At 34.5% G+C, this 24,851-nt stretch overlaps 1 protein-coding gene across 1 annotated transcript; it reads left to right on the forward strand.

The window, feature by feature from the left end:
* The first annotated feature begins 1,192 nt into the window (after window positions 1-1,192).
* Window positions 1,193-10,840, forward strand: LOC149375683 (uncharacterized). The gene is made up of 6 exons (XM_089598120.1): window positions 1,193-1,231; window positions 1,342-3,225; window positions 7,397-7,542; window positions 8,167-8,482; window positions 9,986-10,199; window positions 10,671-10,840. The coding sequence occupies exons 1-6, from the start codon at window positions 1,193-1,195 to the stop codon at window positions 10,838-10,840; spliced, it is 2,769 nt and encodes a 922-aa protein (XP_089454246.1).
* The last annotated feature ends 14,011 nt before the right edge of the window (window positions 10,841-24,851 follow it).

Raw genomic sequence — 24,851 nt, forward strand, 5'->3', positions numbered from 1 at the left:
GTTTTTTACGTGATTTAATAATTTCACGCGAAAAATCACGTAAATTTTTTTGCCCGTGCACATAGATGGACACCTTCAAAATCTCTATAAATATTACATTGCAAGTTTATTGTTGTATACTACTAATTATATACTGTACATTTAACGACCTATGGGTGCCTCAAAGGCGAGAAAAAAAATCTCTTAATTACATGGCCTTTTATTGAAAATAGTGGAAATTATGAGGCTACATAAAATAGACGAGTTATCCTCGAGCACAATTTTGAATCAGCGCCCTCATTGAGCAGCTGTTTTGGAATTGCACTCAAAGATAATTGGATAGGTGAATAAAAAGTTTTTGAGAACTATTACTGTGGACATTACCTTTCCCACCCAAACAGATTGGAATGGCACGAAACTACATAACCTTAAAGTAGCTAAGATAGAAAACTCTCACTCGTTCTCCCATTTATACGATATAATACTAACTGATGGAAGATAGAGTTACTTCTTATAAGAAATTAAAAGAGAAAACAAATATTTGTAGTATAAAGTCTAAAATTATCACTTTAATTCATTTCGATATTTGAAAAAGTATGGTTTGCCAGACAAAAAAATTTTTAAAAAAGTTATCCAAAAAAAGTCAAAGTAACATAAAGTTATACGGGAATTAGCTCTGGTTTACACCTTATTTTCTAACAAGTAGATTATAAAAAATCGACTTGTATAATGTTAAACTATAATTTTTGTAATTCATAAACCACATTTAACTTTATTAATTTTTATTGATTATTTTAAGCAGGACTTAGAGATGGCATCAGTGCTGTATTGAGTCACGTCGTAATTTTTAAGAGGCAGGAAAAAATTGCGTTTATATGTTAATTTTTATTGAATTTTGCTTTATTGACATGAAAAATAATTATTTTACAGAGTACAAATAATTATTACATTTTGCTATTGCTAAAATATTATGCCCCCTTTCGACCCTTCACATAGAACGGCATTATGTGCTCTATCTTCCTTCAAGTAAATAAAAATAGAATCTAAAAATTGTATTGCCATTAAAAGGTTAAAAAACTTTATTTTTAAAATAACAATTAAAAATAAATATTAATTGATTGTACTTCCTCATGAAAAATTATATTAACAGGTAGAATCAGACGACTCTATGTCATATTCCGAGATGAGTATGCACTCGCAAAATGAGCCGGAAATGGATCAACATCATGAAGATGAAGTGATGACTGTAGACGTACGTATTATTTTTACAGTAATAAAAAAGCGTAAAGATGGAAATCGACAAAAATAAAATATTTATTTGCTTATCTTAAATATAATGTATAAATTTATTATGAATTATAGGATATTTTTGAAAGGATGTCTTGCATAAGTAATGTAACTAATTTTCACGAGATGTCAGCTACTTCAGAAGAAAGTGCGTCTAACTTTAATGATTCTGATTATATGAATCCTAAAAGTTTGAGTGATTTTGTGAGCAGCGAATATTTTTCCCAAAATATTTCGACGCCCATTAATAAAAATAGAGGAGAAATTTTTTTAATGATTCTCAAATTCTCTGTTTTAAATTGTTTATCGGCAACAGCAATAACTAATTTGTTCAAGATGGTAAATACTATGTTTAAGGTGCCTATTCTTCCTGATTCTCGACATATAATTGACAAAGTCTTAAATCCAAAAAGTGACGAACAATACCACGCTGTTTGCCCCAAATGTTTCGCATATGTTGGTGAGTTTAATGTTGTTTCATCCACAACAGTTTGCAGCGTATGTTATTCAGAAGTTGATACAAAAAATCCAAGTAGCACAAATTTCTTCGTTCTTATCAACCCAACAGAACAAATTGCAGATTCGCTTCAGTTCAACAGCGAATATTACAATTATGTTGTTAGTGAAAGGACACATAATTCTGGTTATCTAGAAGACATCTACGACGGTAAGCAATACCGCAAGTTTGTAAGCTCCTTACCAGTAGCAGATCGACACAGTTACGTCAGTGCAGTCTTTAATACAGATGGCGCGTCGAAATTTAAGTCATCTAGTTATTCCATATGGCCATTGTTCCTGCAAATAAACGAATTGCCAAGACAAAAAAGAGTGACAAATCTGATAACATGCGGACTTTACTTTGGGAAGAAAAAGCCCGAAATGGCTGTGTTTCTAGACAAATTTGTCGATCTTATCAATAATATAACCGAAAAGGGTATCCCTTGTAATATTTTAGGAGAAAAACGCAACTTAAAGTTGCATGTACTTGCTTGCTGTGTTGATTCCGTAGCTCGAGCTCCAATGCAAGGCATTAAACAGTTTAACGGCCGGTATGGATGTAATTGGTGTCTACATCCTGGTAAATATGCTGAAAGGAGCATGAAATATCCGTTTATACACCCTGTACCAGATAATCGCAGTCATGACACAACTGTTAAACTAATGCTCGAAAGCAACAGAGATCATAACTTTGGTATTAAATATCCGTCGCCTCTGATTAACTTGCAATCATTTAACATTATTCTGGGTTTCGTTCCTGACTACTTGCATTGTTGTCTCGAAGGCGTTTCAACTCAATTCGCATCGTACTTTTTTCAAAATGTGAGTGATGATAATATAAAGTTATTAAATGAAATAATGAATGAAATAACAGTTCCTCAGCAAATAGCTCGTTTATGTAGGCCATTAAGCTATATGAAGGATTGGAAAGCTCGAGAATGGGAGAATTTTACCTTATATTACAGCGTGCCATTATTATCATTAATTTTACCCAGAAACAAGCTAAATCACTGGCAGCTATATGTAGAGTCATTGTATATATTGTTAAAAGATAGCATTCACATTGATGAGTTAAATGCTGCTGACAGAATGTTATGCAAATTCGTTTATGACACTGAAAGTATATACGGGATAAAAGCAATGACGTATAACATTCACCAGCTACTACACATTTGCGAAGCAGTTGTTAATTGGGGACCATTGTGGACAATATCAACATTCTGTTTTGAGTCGGCAAACTTTCATGTATTAAGAGCCATTAAGTCTTCTAAAGGTGTAACTCAACAAATTGTAAGATTCGTTAAACTGAACCATTGTCTTCTAGTGGTTGAAGAATGTATAAATCAAGCGTCTCCTCAAGTAGAAGTATTCTGTGACAAAGTTCTGTTAGGTAGAGTAAATCACTGTAGTAAAATATCAGACATAACGTACTTTGATTGTAATTACAGCACCGAGACAAGAGTATGTGAATCTATAGAAGAAATAAATCAAGACGATTCAATCAAAATATACGCTAAAATGATAAAAAACTCATGTTTGTATGAATCTTGTTGTATTGTAAAAAGCAGGTCTAAAAATTGTTATGCTCAATTAAATGATAAAAGTTTTATTCAAATAATTGGTTTTATAGTAAATACTACAAGCAATCAAGAAAATTCTGCATGTCATATTGTACGAACAAACATTTTTTCATCAATTTCTAAAGCATTACACGTTGTTGAATCTATTGACAATTCAGTTACCATAATTGACACTAAAAGTATCAACAGAATATGTGTTGTAATAAAAAAACTTGATGAAATATTTCTTTGCCCAGTTCCAAACTTGATGCACTACTAAGTTGTGACTAGTTCATTAGCAAAGCAATAATTTGATAAACGAACAATATTGTACGAAGTTTCTACAACTCAATATGTAATTAAAAATCAATAAAACTAAATCTTACCATCATTTATCGCAATAAAAATGCTAGTCAAGGGCAGTATGAAAAAAGTTAAGGTTTTTTTACGTACCGATCACGTTGTTTTGACTCAATTCCTGTATAGCATTATTTTTTTTTAATAGATATCTTTCCGAAAAAAAAAACTTGAAGTCAATTTTTTTTAATTCAAAAAATAAATCAAACCCAATTTTGGGTTGACTGATTGAAAATTCGCGGATAGAGGCTCGTACTTTGCATCTCTCAACTAAAATCGTACTTCCCATTTCTTTACGCGAGTTTTCAATCAATAAACATATATTTATAGACTTGATATATTTCTGGGAATGCAAAAAATCGTCAAGTATTCTTTTCACAAGAAAATAGCTATTCTTTAAATTAATAATGTTATTAATGAATCAATTCAGAACACTATCGGTAACTTAGAAAACTGCAATCATCTCCGGACTGTCCTTGGGCTCTTGGGCATTCAGATTGATACTCTGAAGTTTCTACCTTACCATCTGCTCTACTTTAATGATTGTATATTGTGTATTAATTAATTATGCTACAGCTAATTTTTTTGAACTAACGAGATGATCCGCCAAACCGGTACTTTTAGGAATCTATTAGAACGCAAATTATTGCAATCTATTACAAATTGAAAGAGAAGTTATATTGTGCTATCATGAAAAAGTTCTAAGGTACAGATTTTGTCGAATGTATTATTTTCTCAAAAAGTAACGCATTGGATGTTTTCAAATTCGAATAGGACTTCTCAAATAATGAAATGAACGTGGTTTTTTGAAAATTCAATTTTAAAATTGATCTTACTCAGTATGTACGAATGTATAGGTTATGTATTATTAGTAATGATAACTATAGTTTTTTAGTTAAGTATTTACAAAAACCAAAAAACCCACGTTTGTCTTATAACTTTAGATGTCCTGTTCAAATTTCAGATCATTCAATGTATTACTTTTTAAAAAAAGTTACATTTCATACAAAAAGTACCTTAGTACTTTTGCATGATTGCAAAATATAATTTTTCTCATTCAATTTGCATTAGACTACAATAATTTCTGCTTGATTGTATTAGCACACCAGCGTGGTGGGTGTTTTCGTTGTTTTACGTAAAAAAAACTTTTTAATAAATTGATAATAGAAATTTATTAAAGTAAGAGAGTCGATAAAGTAGAAACTCCGGCCAAAGTACTAAATGCCCTTTAGGTGCCTTAACGCTACCTTTACTTTGTAGTATCACAGAACGAAATATTGATGACAATATCTTAGACGAAAAGAACAATTAAAATTTGTATTTTACATTTTATTTTTATACAGTTCTTTGTTATCAAACAAATGTTAGCCCGTTAACAATTACTGTTATTTGGCTTAGTCATAATTGTAATTTATTATCAATTCTTTCAGAATGTCAAATGTTCATTGTGTGTATACATTATCTATATTTTTATGTATGTCATTAATTAGTAATGTATTTAGTACCTAAAAGTATTTTCCTATTGACAGACAATAAAAATTCATTGGATTAGATTTGCTGGCATTTGTTTTTCATTATAAATACTTAATCATGTTGAAAAATGAAGTCAGAAAAGTATTCAAAAACATATATTCTTGAGGTCAGTCTAACTATACAGTTTTCTTAACGTTTAATCAAGTTACATTGTATTTATTTTGTATTTAATGAAATATTTTCACACTTCATAGCCTTAGAGTTAAAATTTTTTTAAGCAATCTCATTTGACATCTCATCTGAGATATCACCTGAGATATCACCTGATGTTTTGGCATGAGATCTGACCTGAGATCTCACCTGAGATCTCACCTGAGAAATCACATGAGATCTCACCTGAGTTCTCAGGTGAGGTTTATTAGAAGGGAAGTTAAACATTATACAAGTATAATAAGTTCTTATTATTAATTGCATAACCATTACTCTACAAGGAACAATCTCAGACGCATAAAGCATTTAGAACATTATTAAAAATGTCCATTAAATTCGCATATGTGAGATTTATCAACGACAAGTACAAGGATGTACTATGTGAAGTAGATAAAATTCACTACGATAGAAATGACAACAGAAGATTTATTCCGTCGAATCGTGATGATTTTGTTGAAAACCAAAAATATCTCGTATCGCGATGTGTGTGTAAAAAATTGTGTCCAAAACTCAATAAGTTGTGCTATGGTCGAGCGTACATTTTATCTCTTGGAGGTTTGTATATTCATTATAAATACGACCTATGTTTATTATTATATTCATAAAAACATTCTCTATCTTTCTGGATAACGTAAGCAGAAGGTATGCAGGTGTTTATTCCTGGTGCCTATGGCTACGTACACCAAAACATATAGACACCCGATTGTGATTAACTTCTTTTTCTTGGGTGAATGCGAAGCGGCATCCCTCAAGTCCTTACTATCCTTACTACACTGTAGTATAAAACATATGTTTGTGTGCGCGTGTGTATGTGTGTGTATTAATAATTTAATGTATGTTGCTTTAGTTTGGAAACTGTCTTTATATGTGTATACTCTTATATTTTTTTGTTTTGTTTTCATATGTATTTAAGTACACTATAAGAGCTTTCATACTTTTTTAGACTCAGAAGAAGATGCTAAAGGTCGTCTTGAAGCAAGAAAAAAAAGATTTAAGTTTCCAAAAATTATATCCTCAAGTGATTCAGGAGAATTAAATACAATTACTGATGGCAGCTTAAAGTCTGTAAGTATAAATAATATTGAATGCCCATAAAATAGTATAATGAAAAGTAATGTGCTTAGTATTTTGTATATCGCTTTATTTGATGGTGATTAATTCATTTATCTTTTAAAATTATGATTGATTTGTTAATGAGTAAAGTAAAGCTATGATTTCGATTACTAATGACTGAATATCCAAAGAATGACCGCCAGAGGGCAGGGATGCGATTAGCTTGCTTCCACGACTGTCAAGTATAACTGTACATAGGTATAGTCACTTTCTATGTTTATTAAGTATATATAGTTATACTTAATAGCCAGAATAGGCAAGCTGATTGAACTCCAACCGTTTGGCCGGAAACTTTTTTTGATACTGTCTGTTTTTATGCAATGAAATTTAATAAATAATTGTAGTATCCAATTTTGCTTGAAGTGATTTTTTAATTAACTACACTTTTGTGTACTGGTGACTTCTTAAATATGTTTATATCTAACAAGCGCAAGAAGAAACATTTTAATAGTAATGCGATTTCCCGCATACGTTATAAGACGTACCAATTAATTAAATAAGGTTTCCAGTTGCCATTATTACTACAAAAGTAACTATGAATTTGGAGGTGGATAACTTTTAATAGTCATACAATTTTGTAAGCCTATTGGTCATATTTCAGAATTTCCTCGATCAGTTTTAATGATTGAGGGCAAAAAAAATTGACACACGCACTCGCTCTCTCTCTCTCTCTCACACACACACACTCACCGACAGTGGTAGATGAACGGATATTTTTTTCTAAATGATGCATTTCAATAATTCACACGTATCATACATTTTTTAAGACAATGTCATTTCTTATTATAAAGTTTTCTCTATAAAAATGTATATTGCTGAGTGAATTTTCACAATGAGATTGTAAGCAAAGTTTTTAACAATGCAATGTTTTAGCATCATGCTGCAGCCTAACATACACTGACTTACGTAAATTTTTTTAGAAACAGATTAGTAACTTTATCAAGACCGCCCAAAATGTAAATAGTGGAAACACCGTAAAGAAATTTCAACAACATCTAGCATTGAAATCTAGAAAAAGGTTGACTTTAGATGATGATGTCAGTACAAGAGAAAATAATGCGTCAAGGTCACATGAAACATTAGTTTCTATACAACCGTCATTGCGCAGAGAACCTTTCGTTTCTATTGACAGAAATTCAGTCGTTGCATACAAACCACAAAATTTATCTAAACCTGCAACCCAATCTCCTATCTTAAAAAAAAGACATATATCTATTACAAAAAAATTGGAATCAAAAACTGCACAAAATAACAATGATTTGTCCTTAGAAAGAACATTTTCCACAAACTCGTCTCCTACCATCTCTCCCAGAAACTCTTCTCCTAGCAAATCATCTTCCAGCAATTCTTCTCCTAGCGTATCTCCTTCTAGAAATTTTTTTCCTAGCGTACCTCCTTCCGAAAAGTCTTCTCCAAACGTACCTCCCAGAAACCCTTCTCCTAATGTATCTCCTCCCATAAACCCTTCACCTAATGTATCTCCTCCCAGAAACCCTTCACCTAATGTATCTCCTCCCAGAAACCCTTCTCCTAGCGTATCTGCTCTAAGAAACCCTTCTCCTAGCATCTCTCGCAGAAAACCTTATCCTCACAGAAGCTCTTTTCCTTGTTTATCTACTCCCGCAATTCCTTCCTTACGGAAAGTTAGTTCTCAAAACCATCTTCCCAAAAACGTTCCTGTGCTGAGAAGTTTGCGAGAAGATCGTCCACAAGATGGTCCATTAAATACTGATCGGGCAGAAAACGGTCGTCCACATGATTCTTCTCTGCCCAATGACCTGCGCAATAATCAGCAACACGATGTACCACAACGCAATCGATTGAGAAACGATCTCCCATTGAATAATCATTTGCAAAATTATGCTCTAAGAATTGTTGGAAGCCCATCACAAAATGATAACAATAGTGATAGTGAATTAGAAGAAAATCAACTGCGTCGTAGAAACGAGATCGAATCGGAATCTGAGGATGAACCAACTCCTGATGGTATGGCAACAATTATGAAGGTTATTTATAATGATACTGTTTTTTTTTTCTTTTATGAAATGGAAAAATTATCCTTAATTCAGTATACGTACAGTTATTTTAAGCACGATCAATACATAGTAGTGCCGTAAGGGTCAAAGCAAAAATCGGAGTAGAAAGTGATTGTATTCAAGTTAATAGACTAACTCAATTAATAATTGTTGGATCGAGCTCAAATTTAAAGGGTAACTTATTTTTCATAGTACAAGCTAATGCTTCAAATTTAAAAAGATTTCTTTAAGAGGAAAACATTTTTAAACATTTTCATTATTGGGCTTGAAGCAAATAAAACTGCTCTAACTTCTGCATTACACATAAGATTTGTTCCATTCCGAGACTCAGACCGCTCGTAGTGCTCCAAACCCCTAGTCCGAACACGCGTTCTTGCTCCGAGCGCTTCAAGTGCTCATAACCAAGTAACCCCAAAAATCCGTAAAAGCCACATATAAATCATTTTAACCTCTTATATGTAGATCATTAACTTACACCAAATAAAAGGTTAATTAGGCACTAATACAGATTTTTTGAGTTACCTGAGCCGAGAGCGCTTAAAGCGCTTGGAGCGCAGACTTGTGAATAAGCTGGCGCCTACAAATATCAAATATTATTCTTTTGCAACAATTCAGGACTTAAACGATTCTTCCTTTCTTGCATATGTATCCTCCACTTAAATGTTTATTTGCGGTATTTGAGGTATTTGTAAAATAAAAAATCAAAAATGGGCGTGGTGCAGAAATGTAAAAAACCTTTGTTTTAAGTGCTAAACTAAGTTGAAATCCAACTCTGCCTGTACGATTCGTTTCCTCCTCACTTGCGGATTACGGAGGTACATAAATTAATGTAGTTAAATGTCAGAAAGCTTGTAAATAATTAATTTAATTATTGAGTAAGAATATCTAGTAACTTTTATCTCGTAAATTTTGCTTTAGCTCCTTTCTTGCGTGGTTTGGGTGCAGGAAAAATTAATTTCAAATTGATAAAAAGATGTTGTTAAAATAGATACGATACAATAAAAGCACAATATTAAATCGTTTCCTTCTTAAAACCGGATTTAAAATAATATTGAAAGAGGGGATTGCTGGCGTATCACGATTTTTTCATTCAGAACGTTCCAAATAAAGAGATGCTTGCATACCCGGGTCCGGGTACGCTCGTCAGTACATCATTCAAAATAAGTCCTTTTATATAATTTTCATTACAGAAATTGATCCAGATTTTCCAATAATGCAGAAGTATAAATTCAATTTATACCGTGAGTATAAAAAAAGAAATGCTTTAGTAGCTCGAGGTAAATTTTTCTATTGTGAAATTTTTGTAACTTAATTAATAACTTAATAGACAGTTGAATTATAAATTGAACATTTTCACAGAAAATCAACACATCCAAGCAAGATATTCTACTATTGGAAATGATGAGGTACGAGTATTAAACGAGTTTTTGATAAATCATTAACAAATTTTTGAATACAATAATTGGATTGCAGATTTACCTGGGATTAAAAGTTAAAGTCGGTAAAGTGACTTGGGATATTTTGCAGACAAAAAAGCATTCGAAATTCCTAAGAGATTTAGCTCAAATAATTTGGAAAAGGAAAAAATTAGTCAAATTGTGCTTGACTCCTGATAAATTAAAAGCAGCCGAAATAAATGGTGAATCAATCAAAATATGCTGTCCTAATAAGCTCGAGTTATATTTGTGTAAGTAGTTAAATATTATGGAAGCCTTATATGAAATATTATTTAAATAAGATAAAGAAACGTTATTTTTCAACTGCCAATTTGTATTACGTCACGATATTATTAGTTTTCTTGAATCGCTGCCACACAAGTGCTCTCAAGTTTTAGTGCTACTATTTTTAAAGTCGGTAGATAGTCCTAAAAATAACTTAACGTAGAATAAATGCTATACCAATATTTGGAAGCACGCCTGGCTAAAAATCTACAATGGCACATTAGTTATTACGTGATAAATAGTGTGATTTTCGCACATCACGTAATTATTTACGTGATTTGTTACGATTCGATAACGTCATGTAATAAATAGCGTGATTATTTTTGGCTGGGTGGCTTGCAAAGGAATTGCAGGAAACTTTTTTTCTAACTATGATTTACTGTATGTCACGTAGATAATATTAAATTTTATAATAAAAACAAATTATGTCTTTTCAGCCTTATTCAACGATTATCTAAGAGATTGCCCTCACTATGCCAACACTAGTGGGAAAAAAAAATTCCAGTACATGGTGGAATCGACTGAAAGCATCAGTGTTTTAATTAGGGACTTGAAGAAAACAGAAAAAGAAAAAGAAAGTCGCAGAGCAAGACGCATGACCAACTGAGAATTTACAAAGTTATTATTATTTAAAAAGTGGAAAAAAACTGAAATCTTGACTTAATTATGTATTAATGCACAAGGATGGCTTAAAGATTAAAATTTATCATTATTTAATGTGTTTAAGCAAAAAGCAAGACTGCGTTGGTAAAAATCATAAGTTATAAAAAATGACCCTTGAAATATTTGTTATTTGATAATTGCTTGTAAGAGAATAAATAATTATACAAAATTCAGTCAAGTATTTAGTCCTTATTTATTTCTAGTGATACTATCCATTAACAGACATTTTTTACAAAAAACATTATTATAACTATAGAAATTACATCAAATAATCAATAACAAAATCTTCATAATTTTTTGACGTGCTGTAGATTTTGAAATATTAAGTTTCTACTTTATTTATTATTACTTTGATACCTTCTATTTTGATAAGATCAAAATTGACTACTGGCTATGAAACTTAAATTCTTTGATTAAGTAATACATTTCCGATGGGCAAATTAATTAATTAAAAGACAGACCATCTGTTGACAACCTTATAATAAATTAGTAATTACTTCTACTCATTATTTATAAAATCTCACCTGAGATATCACCTGAGATATCACCTGATGTTTTGGCATGAGATCTGACCTGAGATCTCACCTGAGATCTCACCTGAGAAATCACATGAGATCTCACCTGAGTTCTCAGGTGAGGTTTATTAGAAGGGTTGTTATAATGAAATTAACTTTAAGAAAGCAATCCGAATTTTATAATATTTTGTATACACGAAAGATGAGAAATTAGTAATTAATTATGATAAAAAAGTGACGTTTGAGGTTGTATGGCAGATTTAGATTATGCTGGAAATAATAATAACATGAAGTCGATAGCAGGTTATGTAATTACATTGGTTAATTTTTTAATTTTTTGGAAAACTCATGAATACCGTACTGTAACGAAACGTTCAAATGTTGCAGAATATACAACATTATCTGGAAAAGTTACTGTAATATTGTTGCTTAAGAAATTATTAACCGGATGATTCACTGTTAAATCTTATAAGCCTATAAATATTGATGAAATTAATTCAGGTAACGTTGTAATAGCTAAATTTGGAAACCTTACAAAAAATTTAAAGCACGTCCAAATTCAATATCGGTACATCAATAAAAATTATTAAAAATGAAGATTTAATATGATTAAGATTACATCCAACAAAAATTTAGTGCAAGAAAATTTATGGAAAATAGAAAAATAATAAAACTTGTAAACTTAAATTCAACAAAATGAAAAAAAAGTGCAAACAGGCAAAACTGTTAATTTAAAGGTCCAATACTGAAAAGTTGGTGCAGTCTTGTCTATGTATAAAATTATACATAAGTGTACATGCTGTTCTAAGCAGTACACATATGCTGTCCTATACGCTTTAGCCAGTTTGCCACTAACAGTCAAAAACAACACATGTGCTCATGCTGTAGAACTTATAAATATATTTTTATTAAAATGTACTATCTTTGTGAGAGCCTAACTAATGTTAACTTAATTAGAACACCTCTCTACATTTTAACAATAAGATTAAAATCACTGTACCACGTGGTACAGGCTCACTCCAAAAAAATATATATACACATATGGGGATATTCAAAGGGACTTAAGGAGCAAGAACCGGCGTGTAGAGCAGTTTTTTCTAGGTCAAAATCTGCTTACGTAATAATTTTTTGACAATTATTCGTTAAGTAAATATATTTACAAAAGTGCTTAATTTCAGTGAGTTTCGAACAAAAATTTCAATGGCACAGGCTGCTATGAAGTGCGTTGTCATTGATCGCGGCAACATAGCAAAGTATTTTAGCGGTACTTTGGCGGCGATTAGGTGGTAATTTGCAGGCATTGAAGCAGTGGAACTTAATCGGCACTTTCAAGGTGCTTGACAGCATTTAAATAGTGGCACGTGGGCAGTACTTAAGCGGTACTTTATCGACACTTTGGTAGTATTTAAGAGGCATTTAAGCTGTGGTGCTTGGGCAGCACTTCAGCGGTACTGAGACGACTCTACAGTGGTACTTTGGAGGCAATCGTGCAGTACTGGGCAGCATTCAAATAACGGTACTTGGGCCCCTTTTTGGCGGTACTTTGTCGGTAATTAGGCAGTCATTGGGTAGAATTTAATAAGTGGCACTTGGAAAGTATTTAAACGGCACTTAAGCGTTACTTGGGTGTCATTTAATCAGCAGTACTTGTACGGTACTTTAGCGGTATTTTGGCGGTACTCGGGCGGAGCTTGAGCGGTACATTGGCGAAAGTTGGGCAGTTCTTGGGAAACATTTAAACAGTGGCAGTTGGGTGGCACTTTGACAGTTCTTAGTGGCATTAAAGCAGTGATACTTGGGCAGTACTCAAGTGGTACTTTAGCGGCAATTGAGTGGTACTTTGGAGGCAATTGGGCAGTACTTGCAAGGAATTTAAGCAGTAGTGCTTGGGCGGCACTTCAGTGGTACTTAAGAGGCAATCATGCTGTACTTGGGCAGCATTAAAGCAGTGGCACTTCAGCCACTTTTTGGCGGTAGTTCGGCAGCGCTTGAGCGGTACTTTGGTAGCAAGTTTGCAGTCATTGGATACCATTTAATCAGTGGCACTTGTAAAGTGTTTAAGTGGCACTTGGGTGGTACTTGGGCGGATTTAAGCAGTGGCACTTGGGTGGCACTTGGGCGACACGTTTGCGGTACTATGGTGACACTTGGGTGGTACTTGAGTGGTACATTGGTGGAATTGGGGCAGTACTTGGGCAGCATTTAATCAGTGAAACTTGAGAAGTAATTCAGCGGTACTTTAGCGGTAATAAGGCTTACTTATGAGGCATTAAAGCAGTGGCAGTAGGCGGCAATTTGGCAGTACTTGGCGGTATTGAAACAGTAGCGCTTGAGCGGCACTTCAGTGGTATTTTGGCAGCACTCATGCCGTATTTGCGGCACTTAAACAGAGGCACGTAGATGGTACTTCAACGGCATTCGGGCAGTACTGAAGCAGCATTTCAGCAGCAGCTCTAGGGCATCAATCCGGTAGTCCTTAGGTAGTACTGTGCCGGAATTTAGGCAGCGGTACTTTGGCAGCACCTGGGCGGTACTTAAGGGGTACTTTGACAGCACTTGGGTAGTATTTGGCGCCATTTATACAATCACACTTGGGCGGCCCTAAAGCAGTACTTTAGTGGCACTTGGGTGTGACTTGGGCAGTATTTAAGCCGTGGAACTTGGTCAGTTCTCCAGTAATACCATATTGGTACTTAGGCGTCATTATAAACGCGGCAATTGGTCAGTCCTTGAACAGTACTTTGGCAGCACCTAGGCGGAACTTAAGTGGTACTTTGATGGTATTTGGGCGATACTTGGGCAGCATTAAATTAGTAGCACTTGAACAGCACTTGAGCGGTACTTCAGCGGCTTTTGGGCGGTACTTGGGCAGCATTCAAGCAGTGGCACTTGGGCGGTACTTTGGTACTTTGGCGGTACTTTTGCGGTATTTGGTGGCATTTCAACAGCGGTACTTTTGTGGTGTTTTGGTGGCACTTGGGTGGAACTTGGACATCATTTAATCAGTAGCACTTGGACAGTATTTTAACGGTTCTTCGGTGGCAATTAAGCGGTACTTCGGAGGCATTGCAGTAGCGGCACTTTGGTGGCACTTAAGCGAAACTTGGGCGGTACTTGTGTGGGCACTTAAGCAACTGCAGTTGGATTGTACTCCTGTGACACTAGGGGAGCAGTACATGGGTGGCACTTATGCAGCAGAATTTTGACGGTACTTTTGTGGTAAGATTTTAGCAGCACTTAGGTGGTGGTCCTTTCGTGATACTCGAACTATACTTGGTAGGAACTTGTGCAACGATGGTGTCGCGGCACTTAAGCGTTACTTAGGTGGTATCTAAGCAGTGATAGTTAGTGACACTGGGATGAGTTGTGGGCAGAACTGAATGTATGTGATGTGCGGCTTTTATAAGGTATTTTAGTGATTATTGTATGTTTTAGAGGTGGTTTTTTGTTTTGACATCGGCACTGCACGACTAAAATTTTTCCTGACAATTTTTCATAAAAGCAATAAATAAATATTAAACGTTTTGATTTTATTATTAGAATATTTTAAAACAATAAATATTGATCTATTGACTTATATTGCACTTATCTTTGATTTTTTTACATTGTTAGTATATGGTAAATGTTTCATTTACAATATTTTTTTAGATTTTTTAAATAATCATATAATTTTGTTAATGCTATTCGATAATCCTTAACTGCAAGCTCTTTTTTGCCGTCTAATTATCATCTTTTTTAACGTATTTTGTAATAACTTAATGTGTTAATAATTATCTTTTTTTATGTACATAACGTTATATAGTTGTATGTATCTCACCAAATACGGTATTATATATATTTTCGGATATTTTCTGAAATCCACGTTCAACAGTGGGAGTCATATTCTTCAAGTTATTAGGCCCAGTAATTAACAAAATCAATTTTCTTGCGACGTCGACTTTGATTTTTAGTTCTTTTAGACTTTTCAATTAATCATTTTTATCGCATTCCACTGAACTATTTTCGAGTAGTTTCACCTATTTCGCAATAGAACATTACATTACAAGGGAGGGAGCTCACTGATACACTTCCGTCATTGAAGACAACCATGAGAGGATGATTAAATACTTAATATATGGTACTTTTCCTATTGCTGTGGCCAAAAATTCGTGGCTGATCGGCTATCAAAAAAGCTATCAAAAAAAAATTTTGATAGTTGCTGATAGTAGGTTATTCTTTGGACAAAATTAGAGAAATTTTATTATTCACTAATATTTATGACCCGTTTAAAGCCAAGGTTTTTGGTTACTGGATGATGACAGGTCCAAAAATCAAAGCAAAAAGCTTAGACCCTTGATCTATGGAGATGTTTTCTCTCAGCTTTACTTATTAAAAAAAAAAAAAAAAAAAAAAAAAAAAATTAAGAAACGCAGTCAATGTATTATGCACTTTTGATATTTGCAGTTATAAGTATTCTCTTGCTTATTTAATAATTTGCTTTTTGATGGAGATTAACGTAGGTTAACGGTAATAGTACTATGATGAGGATCCTAATAGACTGAATCGACGCAGGAGAGAGTAATGCATTTTTTTATTTCAACACCTGTACACGACACAGATGTCACGTCGATAGGTAATGAATTTGGGCTATCCTCCCTATAAACAGCCATCGAAAATTGATTTTTCGGACGAAGTATTAAAAAATAACTTTTCTACGTCGAGGCGATCTTCGAGTGCTCTGGGCATAGACCGCGCTCTCGTTAGAAAATGCAGAATTCGCCATACAAACGCCTTCCAACCAAGTCCTCAAGCCCTGATTGTAGGTACCTTGGACCACAAATCAACCCTGTAGGCGATGACGCTCATGTGATCAATACTACATCTACTAATCATAAACAATTCTCACTTTTTTCTGTCTAATTTTGTCACTACATGTATCAACAGTAACATCTTCATCAGTCGTTGAGGCATCTAAAATGTAAGTCGTAATGATTAAATCTTAAAATATTTATAATCCAATAGGTGTTATTATCATTCATAATTATAACTTATAGTAATTAAAGAAATAACTGATCTGCCTAGATTGAGCTTGGCAGGGGTTACAATTTGGCTAAGTTGCACCATGCATCCATGGTAAGAAAAATACTGTTCTCTACCTTGAAGCGTCTTTCATATAATTACACAATACGGTCTTTAATATAAGTTGCATTAGAATTAGTAAAGAAATATACTTTGCGTCGATTGATCTATCATCGAGTTTTTTTTCGACTCTTTTTGTGACGACAAGTCATCTAAAATTAATTGTTCATCTCATAATAAGTAAAACATTACTGTACTTTGCTTCGGACAAAATAGTTGTACTTTGCTTGTGTCAAAATACACTTATCTTAATTGTTAGAAGTATGGATTTTCTTACCTGGTGCAGAGCCATCTGGATGAGCAAAAGTTCCATTAGGCAAGACAACTAGCTGTTGTAACTGCCGTTCTTCATCTATCAATAAATGTGAAAAATCGTATTGAATAACATAAAGTAATAACTTGCTCGAAATGGGCTTTTAATTAGGGTATATTCTAACAGTATAATAGTATAAGTATATGACCTAAGGTCAGAAATGTGCAGTTACTGGCAAGCGTGCATGATATTATCGAGGCAAAGCCAAGTAATACGCAGTCAATCTGCTTGACTATTACGCAAAGTATTTTGAAAAACGTGCTTTTTATACATGAAAGCGGTGATTATGCTGTAGATAGTTTTTTTTCGTATTTAACAGAGCGAGCGCTCAAAGATCAAGATAATAATGGCATGTTGTGTAATGTGAGCTTTACGTACCTTTTTAATCAGCCTTCATGTACGCTACAACCTAGTGTGTAAAGTGAGTACATTACGTACGAGATTGCCAAGGCTTCGATATACGAAGTTTATGGAGTAGGTAATAAGGTCACTTTTATATAGATAGGGCTCAAATCTAGTGCGAAGCTCCAATGGAGTATGATTCCACAGCCTATTAGCCCCTACAGTAAAGCTGCATTTGAACAATTCAGTTTTTGGCTAGGAAACCACAAGATCAAGAGAACTGGACCTAGCAAAACAGGCAGCACAAATAGGCTTTAATTAAAAAATATCTTTTACTGACTCAAACCTCAACCTTCTCGACAATTGCGTGCACGGACAACGTATGCCTGAATAATTTAGCGAACTGTTGTTGACTGGTAAAGGTTTTCCAACCAATTGGGAGTCCATTCCCACCAAGATCACTGGGAATCTGGTGCGCTACCCATGCCACAACGCCGCCCAATCCAGGAACTCGGGCCACAGAAATATCTGCGTCATCAGTCAATGCCATGATTGTGCTCACTAACGGCAGATGCGACTCTTAATGCAAGGGCGTAGTAGGCTCACCAGTAATTTAATCCACCACTTCATCCATTAACCCAATATCAATAACTCAAATCCCTAGCCAAATCCCGAAACTCGCGCGTGCAACAGGAATCCGCACCTTTAGCAGAAAGCCATTGCAGTGCACAGCTTTAATGATAAATGCTGTCACACAACGCACAAGATCTGCCGTGACTATATACCAATCTAGAGCACTTCGGGCATGGAGAAGTTTGGCCGCTCACCTACAGCAGTTTATGCAGTATACGAAAATGGGCACAATAAAAACTTTAAAAAAAAATGAAATAATAGTGACACGAGTTCGGTATAAACTTACGGATTAATTTACATAATTTACACAAAAAACATACAATTTTAATACATAACACTAAACGCCTTACGTTAAGTTACACGTATAATACTAAACACTACAGTGATACAAGAAACGTTTACTCTCTCTCTCTCTCTCGTGCACTCTTGGTTGTTTACTTCAAAATGATAATATAATTACGAACCTAACAGTCGATAAATAGAAAATGTAATAGAATATAACTATTAGAAACAACTATATCTGTATTGATGCAACGTTCGATAAAAACACTCTTAAGCTAACACATTGTAAGTCAATCCCAGGTGTACCTACAGGTCAAGGTCACACTCTAATTAAGGTTGTACTTGGAGATAGTGAGCCAAAAATAAAAAGGTAACACACAGTAATCTCACCAGATCAAACCATATACACTAGGTCACAACACCAGGATACAGCGCAAAGGTAGCAAAATCGAAAATCGGCGGTCAACGTCATCCTCTTAGACTAATAGCAGCCTGGAAGCAGGCCTATCTCAATCCAGGGCATCCTGTGTACTCACAACAAGGCAACTCCGTCTCAGAATAGTAGAGACAGCACCCAACAACCCCTCTGCAGCACCAGAGTGAGGGTGATAAGACTTTCATGACGGTCACCGAGGTTATACATGGTAGTACCAGAAAGAAAAATAATGCTTCGTCCATGGGTACCAGGAAGCCGATACCAGAACGTAAGGTGGAAGCCTGCTCTAGGCTCCGAGAAATGTATACCAACTGTAAATAAGTCCAACGGAGGTATGAATAAACAATAAAAGAGTAAAAACCTGGAGCACCAAAAATTGCATGTAGGCAGCTACGAACCTTAGAGAGAGAGAAAGAGAGAGAGAGAGAGAGTGCGAAAGAGAAAGAGAGAAGACAACTGAGTATGTAGAGAATAAGAGATCGCTCGTGGCTCGTTTGGTGCGAAGTGGAGGCACTAAAGTGATGTAAAACGTAGCGCAGTGTATAGAGTAAGCAAAGATACTGTGTATTAGGGATAACTGTTTTAAATAAACATAATCCAACGAGAAATGAGAGGACTCCTACGCAAATCCCCCTTTTTAGGAGCTGAAGTCCAGAGAAACAAAGGACACAAGAGAGACGTACGAGAGACAGATAACTGTCAACATTACATTTGCCCACCCCCTTTCTATTTTCAGGTGTAAACTGTAGAAGCAGTGTTACATAACGGTTTATGTATATTCCTTTTTCCGTTAAAGAACAAAAAACCCAGAAGCGAAGGTGAGACTGTAAGGTTAGAAGACGGTGAAGGTGCATGAACTATTTACCAGTAGTCGTCAACACTTTTACAGAATACCATCGTTTTCCCCACTTTGCGGTTGTCTCTGCTGGGTCGACTTTCACATCCGTGGTCTTGAGCACACTCCACGTAATTTTCTTGTCATCCCATAGTACCAATGAAACTATCTTGCCACTAACTTACTTTTTTGCTTTATTTTTTTTTTCTACATAAAAAAATTACTAATTGAATTTTCATTCAACGATAACAATATCCTTGAGTATCAACTTATTTTTTACTTGCATATTTATTTCTTCTGGTTACTGACACTTTTTCTGCTGTCAACAGAATTATATTTTTATAGTGATGTACATCAAAATATACAGATATTTTGCCATGACAACAACAATGTTCTATCCTTTCACATTTCTTACAACATTTTCTTTTCACCTTCTACACAAAAAAAACATCATGTGACATCCTTTTAAATGTGTACTGAACATTAAATCAAATTGTAACATAAAATTAAGTTATAGTGTGGGGACCCGACCCGGCCCCAATTCTGATGGTCTTTGCTACATCCATTGTAAGTATGGCGTTAGGGCTTTTCGCTGTAAGAGCAACTGCTGGCACAGGAAAACTAGGCTCTTCTCCTCGCGTGGAAGCTGCGAGTGAGGTTTCCTCTGGAACAAGACGCTTCCATATCCATGACATCTCGTCTGCTCTTCTTTTTCTTGTTGTCACAGGAGCATAAATCTCCTTTCTGCCCAAGACCGATCCTTCAGCTAGACCCACTGACTTTAAATTGTTCGTAGCCAATGATTCCGTAATCCACACTTACGGTGGGGTAGACCTGGCGCTTAATCTGCTCTTGAAACGCCGCGCGCCGTTTCCCTTGGAAATTCCATCGTGCCGACGTTCCTAGCCCTATTTTGGGGGCAGACTTCCTGCACTTTTATGGTCTTATCGTTGACGTTTCGCGCCACAGGCTCATTGACCCTCACTCGAACTTCTACTCAATTGGCCATCTCAGAGAGGCCGCCTCGCCCATAGTCAGTCTCCTTTCCTCTAGCTCTTGAATTTATCAAATTCTTGCTGACTTCCCCGAAATCACAGGTGAAAAACCTGCTCAGTTTATTACGGCTAAAGACGTTTTTCATCGTACAGAAACTCACGGTCCACTGGTCACCGAACGCACGCGTCGTCTCAATACCGAAAAATACCAAGTAGCCAAAGAAGAATTCGAGCAGCTTGTCAGAAATGGTACTTGTCGATACTCCAAGAGCCCCTGGGCCAGCCTAATTCACATGGTGCGTAAGAAAAATGGCTCTTGGAGAATCTGCGGGGACTATCGCCGTCTAAACTCTCGCACGGTTCCTGATAAGTTCCCCATACCCTACCTTCACGATTATTCTGTTCTCTTAGAGGGTAAAAAAGTCTTTTCAAAACTTGATCTGTACAGAGCCTATTACCAGATCCCTATCGTGCCTACGGACATTATTAAGACTGCAATCACGTTGGGGTCACCAATATGGGATATATGTATGTGGCCTATGAATCGGCTTGAGATGGCAGTCCCATGGTTGCCGTGTCCAGAAGTTGAGGAAGAAGGTGAAGTAATTAAACGCTTGTTAACATTAACAAAAAAAGGTTTAATATTCACTAGTAAGAAAGGGCTTCTCAAGGAAGCTACAAAATGTGTGCTCGCAATGACGGTTGGGACTTCTCTGCTTGCGCAGTGGCCTGCACGACGAGCAGAGACGCGGGAGAAAGAGAAGCGGAAGAAGGCTAAAAAGCCTTTGCGCAGCAGGGTTGGGTCCTCACAATAGATTCAAACAAAAATAGTTGTAAAACATTTTTGAGATAGCTACTGCAATATTTCTTCCCTTTTTTCATTCGTTCAGCTGCGTTCAAAACGCCAATTCAAATTGTTTGACAAAAGCAGTTAGAAAATATAATTATAGAAAATGTAAAATACTAGCGACCAAAATATTATATATTTAATATTTCAACGGAAAATAATCTCACAAAGCAAGAAATTTAACTTAGGCATTCTAATTATGGCATTTTGTATTCTACAAAGGTAAAGGATATTGCAGAAATTTTTTCCAAATTTTCTATTCCAATAAACGAGTTCAACGGACTCGCAAATTTAAAGATTCTGTATCCCCCCTCCCCAGAAAATAAGAGCTTGTAACGCAAAAGAATGTCATGTATCTTGGAGACGTGTTAGATTATCGAATCGACAGGTAACGGCCTAAAATACAGCTGTTTTGTACATAATATAGGTGTAGTGGTAAAGTTTAATTCTCATTTGGTGCGGTACAATCGCGATTTTTTTATGTATTTATAAGAACCTGTAATGCTTTTTTTTAATTCCGTAAAGACAGAAATGTCACGAATATTTTTGAAGCATTCAGTTATCGCCTATGAAGGTGGCATCACAATATTAATTTTTTAGTGAATTTATAAGAGCCCGTAACTTTCTTTCTTTTGCCAAGAGCCCGTAACGCATTGTAACGATTCAAAAAACATTATATCTTCGTATAATGTTGGATTCTGGACTCAGTGACTTGCATGAATCTTAATCATAAGTACATGATATAATTATAATAATAAAGACGAATTCTTATAAAGAGTGCTGTTACTTTGATTATAATGAGACTTTATAAGAGTCTGCAACGCTTCAATTTTACAAAAATAAAATAAAGTCATAAAAATTTTTCTCGTGCGGATCCAGCAGTCAGAAAATTTTTGCTTATAATCACGAATAATATGAAAGAATTTCTTAACACTTACAAATTAATTTTAAGTTTGTGTCAATTACAGCCTTTAAAATATGTCAGTTTTAGTACAATGCCCAATACATGAATCAATGTGTGAGTATATAGATAGGTGCGCTCAATAAGCGCGCAACTAACACTTGTATCACACACCTTAACGTGAAGCAGAAAAAATAAAGATAGCGCGCAAAAGGAAATACAGCGGATTAACAAAACATGCATAAAAAGCTTGAAAGGTCTTCTGTTTTTTTTTTTTTTTTTTTTTTTTGTCTTTCTCGGAGCCTTCTGATTGGTATTTCCACGAGAAATCTTTATTAAGCAGCCTCAATTTTGGTATCCCGCAACCATAACGACCATTTCGAGGTGTGGAGAGATAGCAGAAATCGACGTCATAAAAGTGTATATACCTTGCACAAAAATGTGTAAATACTGTTTCGAACATAATTCCTTTATCATTGAGCACGTTAAAGTTACGAGTGGGAAAGAAGTCAGCGCATACGACAATTTATCATTCATCCAAAATATCTTTAACCCTATGTTAATCTTTAAGTACTATGTCAGTGTGATACATAAAGACATAAGAATGATGTACAAATTTTTGTGCAATAAAGTTTAATTATTAGTCCATTATTTCAAGAAAATGTTTAATTATTGTACATTAGTTTCAGAGTAAGCAAGAGCATTCTTTTTTCAAAATCTATATTTTAATGACAAATACGATGTCGTTCGTTGGAAAAAAACACGCAAAATCGTCTAAAATATTTTCAATTATTTAAGTTGCAAAATAAAACTTTTCGTGGCAAAAAGTCAATGTCTACAAAAATCATCATTACGTTTAATTTCAGCTTTTTTGATACATCGAATTTCAGTTTTTTCAATGACCTACTTTAAAAATAACCATCGTATGTCACATTATCTGATGCACCATCTATCATAGCATACATACAGTTATTATCATCTACAAACCATTTGTGTGACTTTGGCATCAGTATCGTTGTCCATTCTGTCCAGTATTTTGTCTGGGGTTAAAGGTATTTTGGATGAATTATAAATCGTCGTTTGCACTGACTTCTTTCCCGATCGTAACTTTAATGTGCTCAATGTCAAAGGAATTATCTTCTAAATAGTATTAACACATTTCTGTGCAAGGTATATACACTTCCCTGCAGCTAAAATTATTTTCGCAGCCATTTTTACTTGAACAAGAAACTATTCTAGCAAAATATATTCGACTGTTACAGCTGTACAGGAGCGTGAATACTATTTTTATTTTTGTGGGGCTGTAATTAATCGTAAAGCGAGATTTATAAGAAAAATGCATAAAGTAAAGATTTGCGAGGTCTTATGTTAAGTGCCCATTGCACGAGAAGAGCAAAAACCTTTTTTCAGTGCATCAATTTTTTTCCTATGATACAATGAAAGTATACTCCGTGAAGGTAAAAAAAATGGTGAGTTAGGGATAAAATGCTTAAAAAACTACATAACACAACTTCTTCAATACAATTATGTACAACAACTTATTGAAACTCAAACACCATCCGCAGCTTGTGTTTTGCCGAATGTGCATCACAATGCGGCTACCTAATCGCAAGAGAGAGGTTTAGTTGGGAACGCAGAGCTGCCACTGGTTGTAACAATGTGACTTTCTTGATTTTTTTTAGCTTTATTTATTTATTTATATAGAAATAAATAAAGTGCTTTGTCAGTGTGATGCACGAATACATGTAGATGATTCACAAATTTTTGTGCAATAAATTTTAACTATTAGTCTGTTATTGCAAAACACAACAACTTTTTGTATCTCTGCTTCAGAGTTAGCTAGAGCATTCTTTGTTTTTAAGTATGTGTTTTTTATGACAAATACAATGCCGTTTGTTAAGAAAAAAATTTGTAAAATTGTCTGAGGTATTTGCAAAATTAAATTATTCATAGCAAAACGTCCAAGTTTACAAAAATCATCATTTCTTTAATTGATATTATTATTTACATGAAAAACAATATATTCATACCGAATCAAAATGTCAATGTACCGATCAGGAAATTCGTAATAATTTATCATAGTTTTACTTTAAAATATTAGTTAAATCAAAATAAATTATTATTTTGCAATTTTAGAAATAGCTCTTTGTTGTGCAACTCAATATCTGTATTTTATTGTGGTTACGTTCAAATTAATATGAAATTTTTTTTCTCTGTCTGTTGAAAGTTTTTATGAATAATAAATAATAGATTTGAAAAAGTATTTATTTTGTAGGTTATTTGATGACAAAGAGATTACTGGTTGTAAATTTTCTCTAAAAGTAGTAGAAGCGGAGATTTAAGCTAACAGTGGCTAAATTTATGCAAAAACTACAGTTTTCGCATATGAGACACGACTGATATGAGATAGTATATATATATTAGTGTTATAACCATGTACTCTGTCAAAAATCGGCACTTTCCGGTACAGAGTTGTTAAAAAAAAGGCTTACATCCAATGGGATTTAAGTCTTTGTTTTTTTCTATTTTTATGTTTTAAGAAGTTTGCAACGCATCTTTAATTCTTTTAGAAAATTCAGTCATAACCGTACTCCATACTCAGCCACTATGCGGTGCTGAGCTCATTAAATAAAGCGAATAGCTCTGGAGCAGTTGTTTTTTCTTATACATCGTACATGTTAAAGAAAAACTCAAATTTCTTAGGTATTATGGTGCCATATTAGCCATATCAACCATAT

The sequence above is a fragment of the Copidosoma floridanum genome, unplaced genomic scaffold, assembly GCF_036245765.1.
Source record: "Copidosoma floridanum isolate Cflo_tuat_1 unplaced genomic scaffold, Cflo_Japanese_pri ptg000005l, whole genome shotgun sequence".
Classification (NCBI taxonomy): domain Eukaryota; kingdom Metazoa; phylum Arthropoda; class Insecta; order Hymenoptera; family Encyrtidae; genus Copidosoma; species Copidosoma floridanum.

Excerpts from the sequence above, each read along its gene's own strand:
- LOC149375683 (XM_089598120.1), top strand. The coding sequence starts at position 1,193 with ATGGATCAACATCATGAAGATGAAGTGATGACTGTAGAC. Across the intron at positions 1,232-1,341 it reads ATGAAGTGATGACTGTAGAC|GATATTTTTGAAAGGATGTC; the intron begins GTACGTATTATT and ends TATGAATTATAG. Across the intron at positions 10,200-10,670 it reads TAAGCTCGAGTTATATTTGT|CCTTATTCAACGATTATCTA; the intron begins GTAAGTAGTTAA and ends ATGTCTTTTCAG.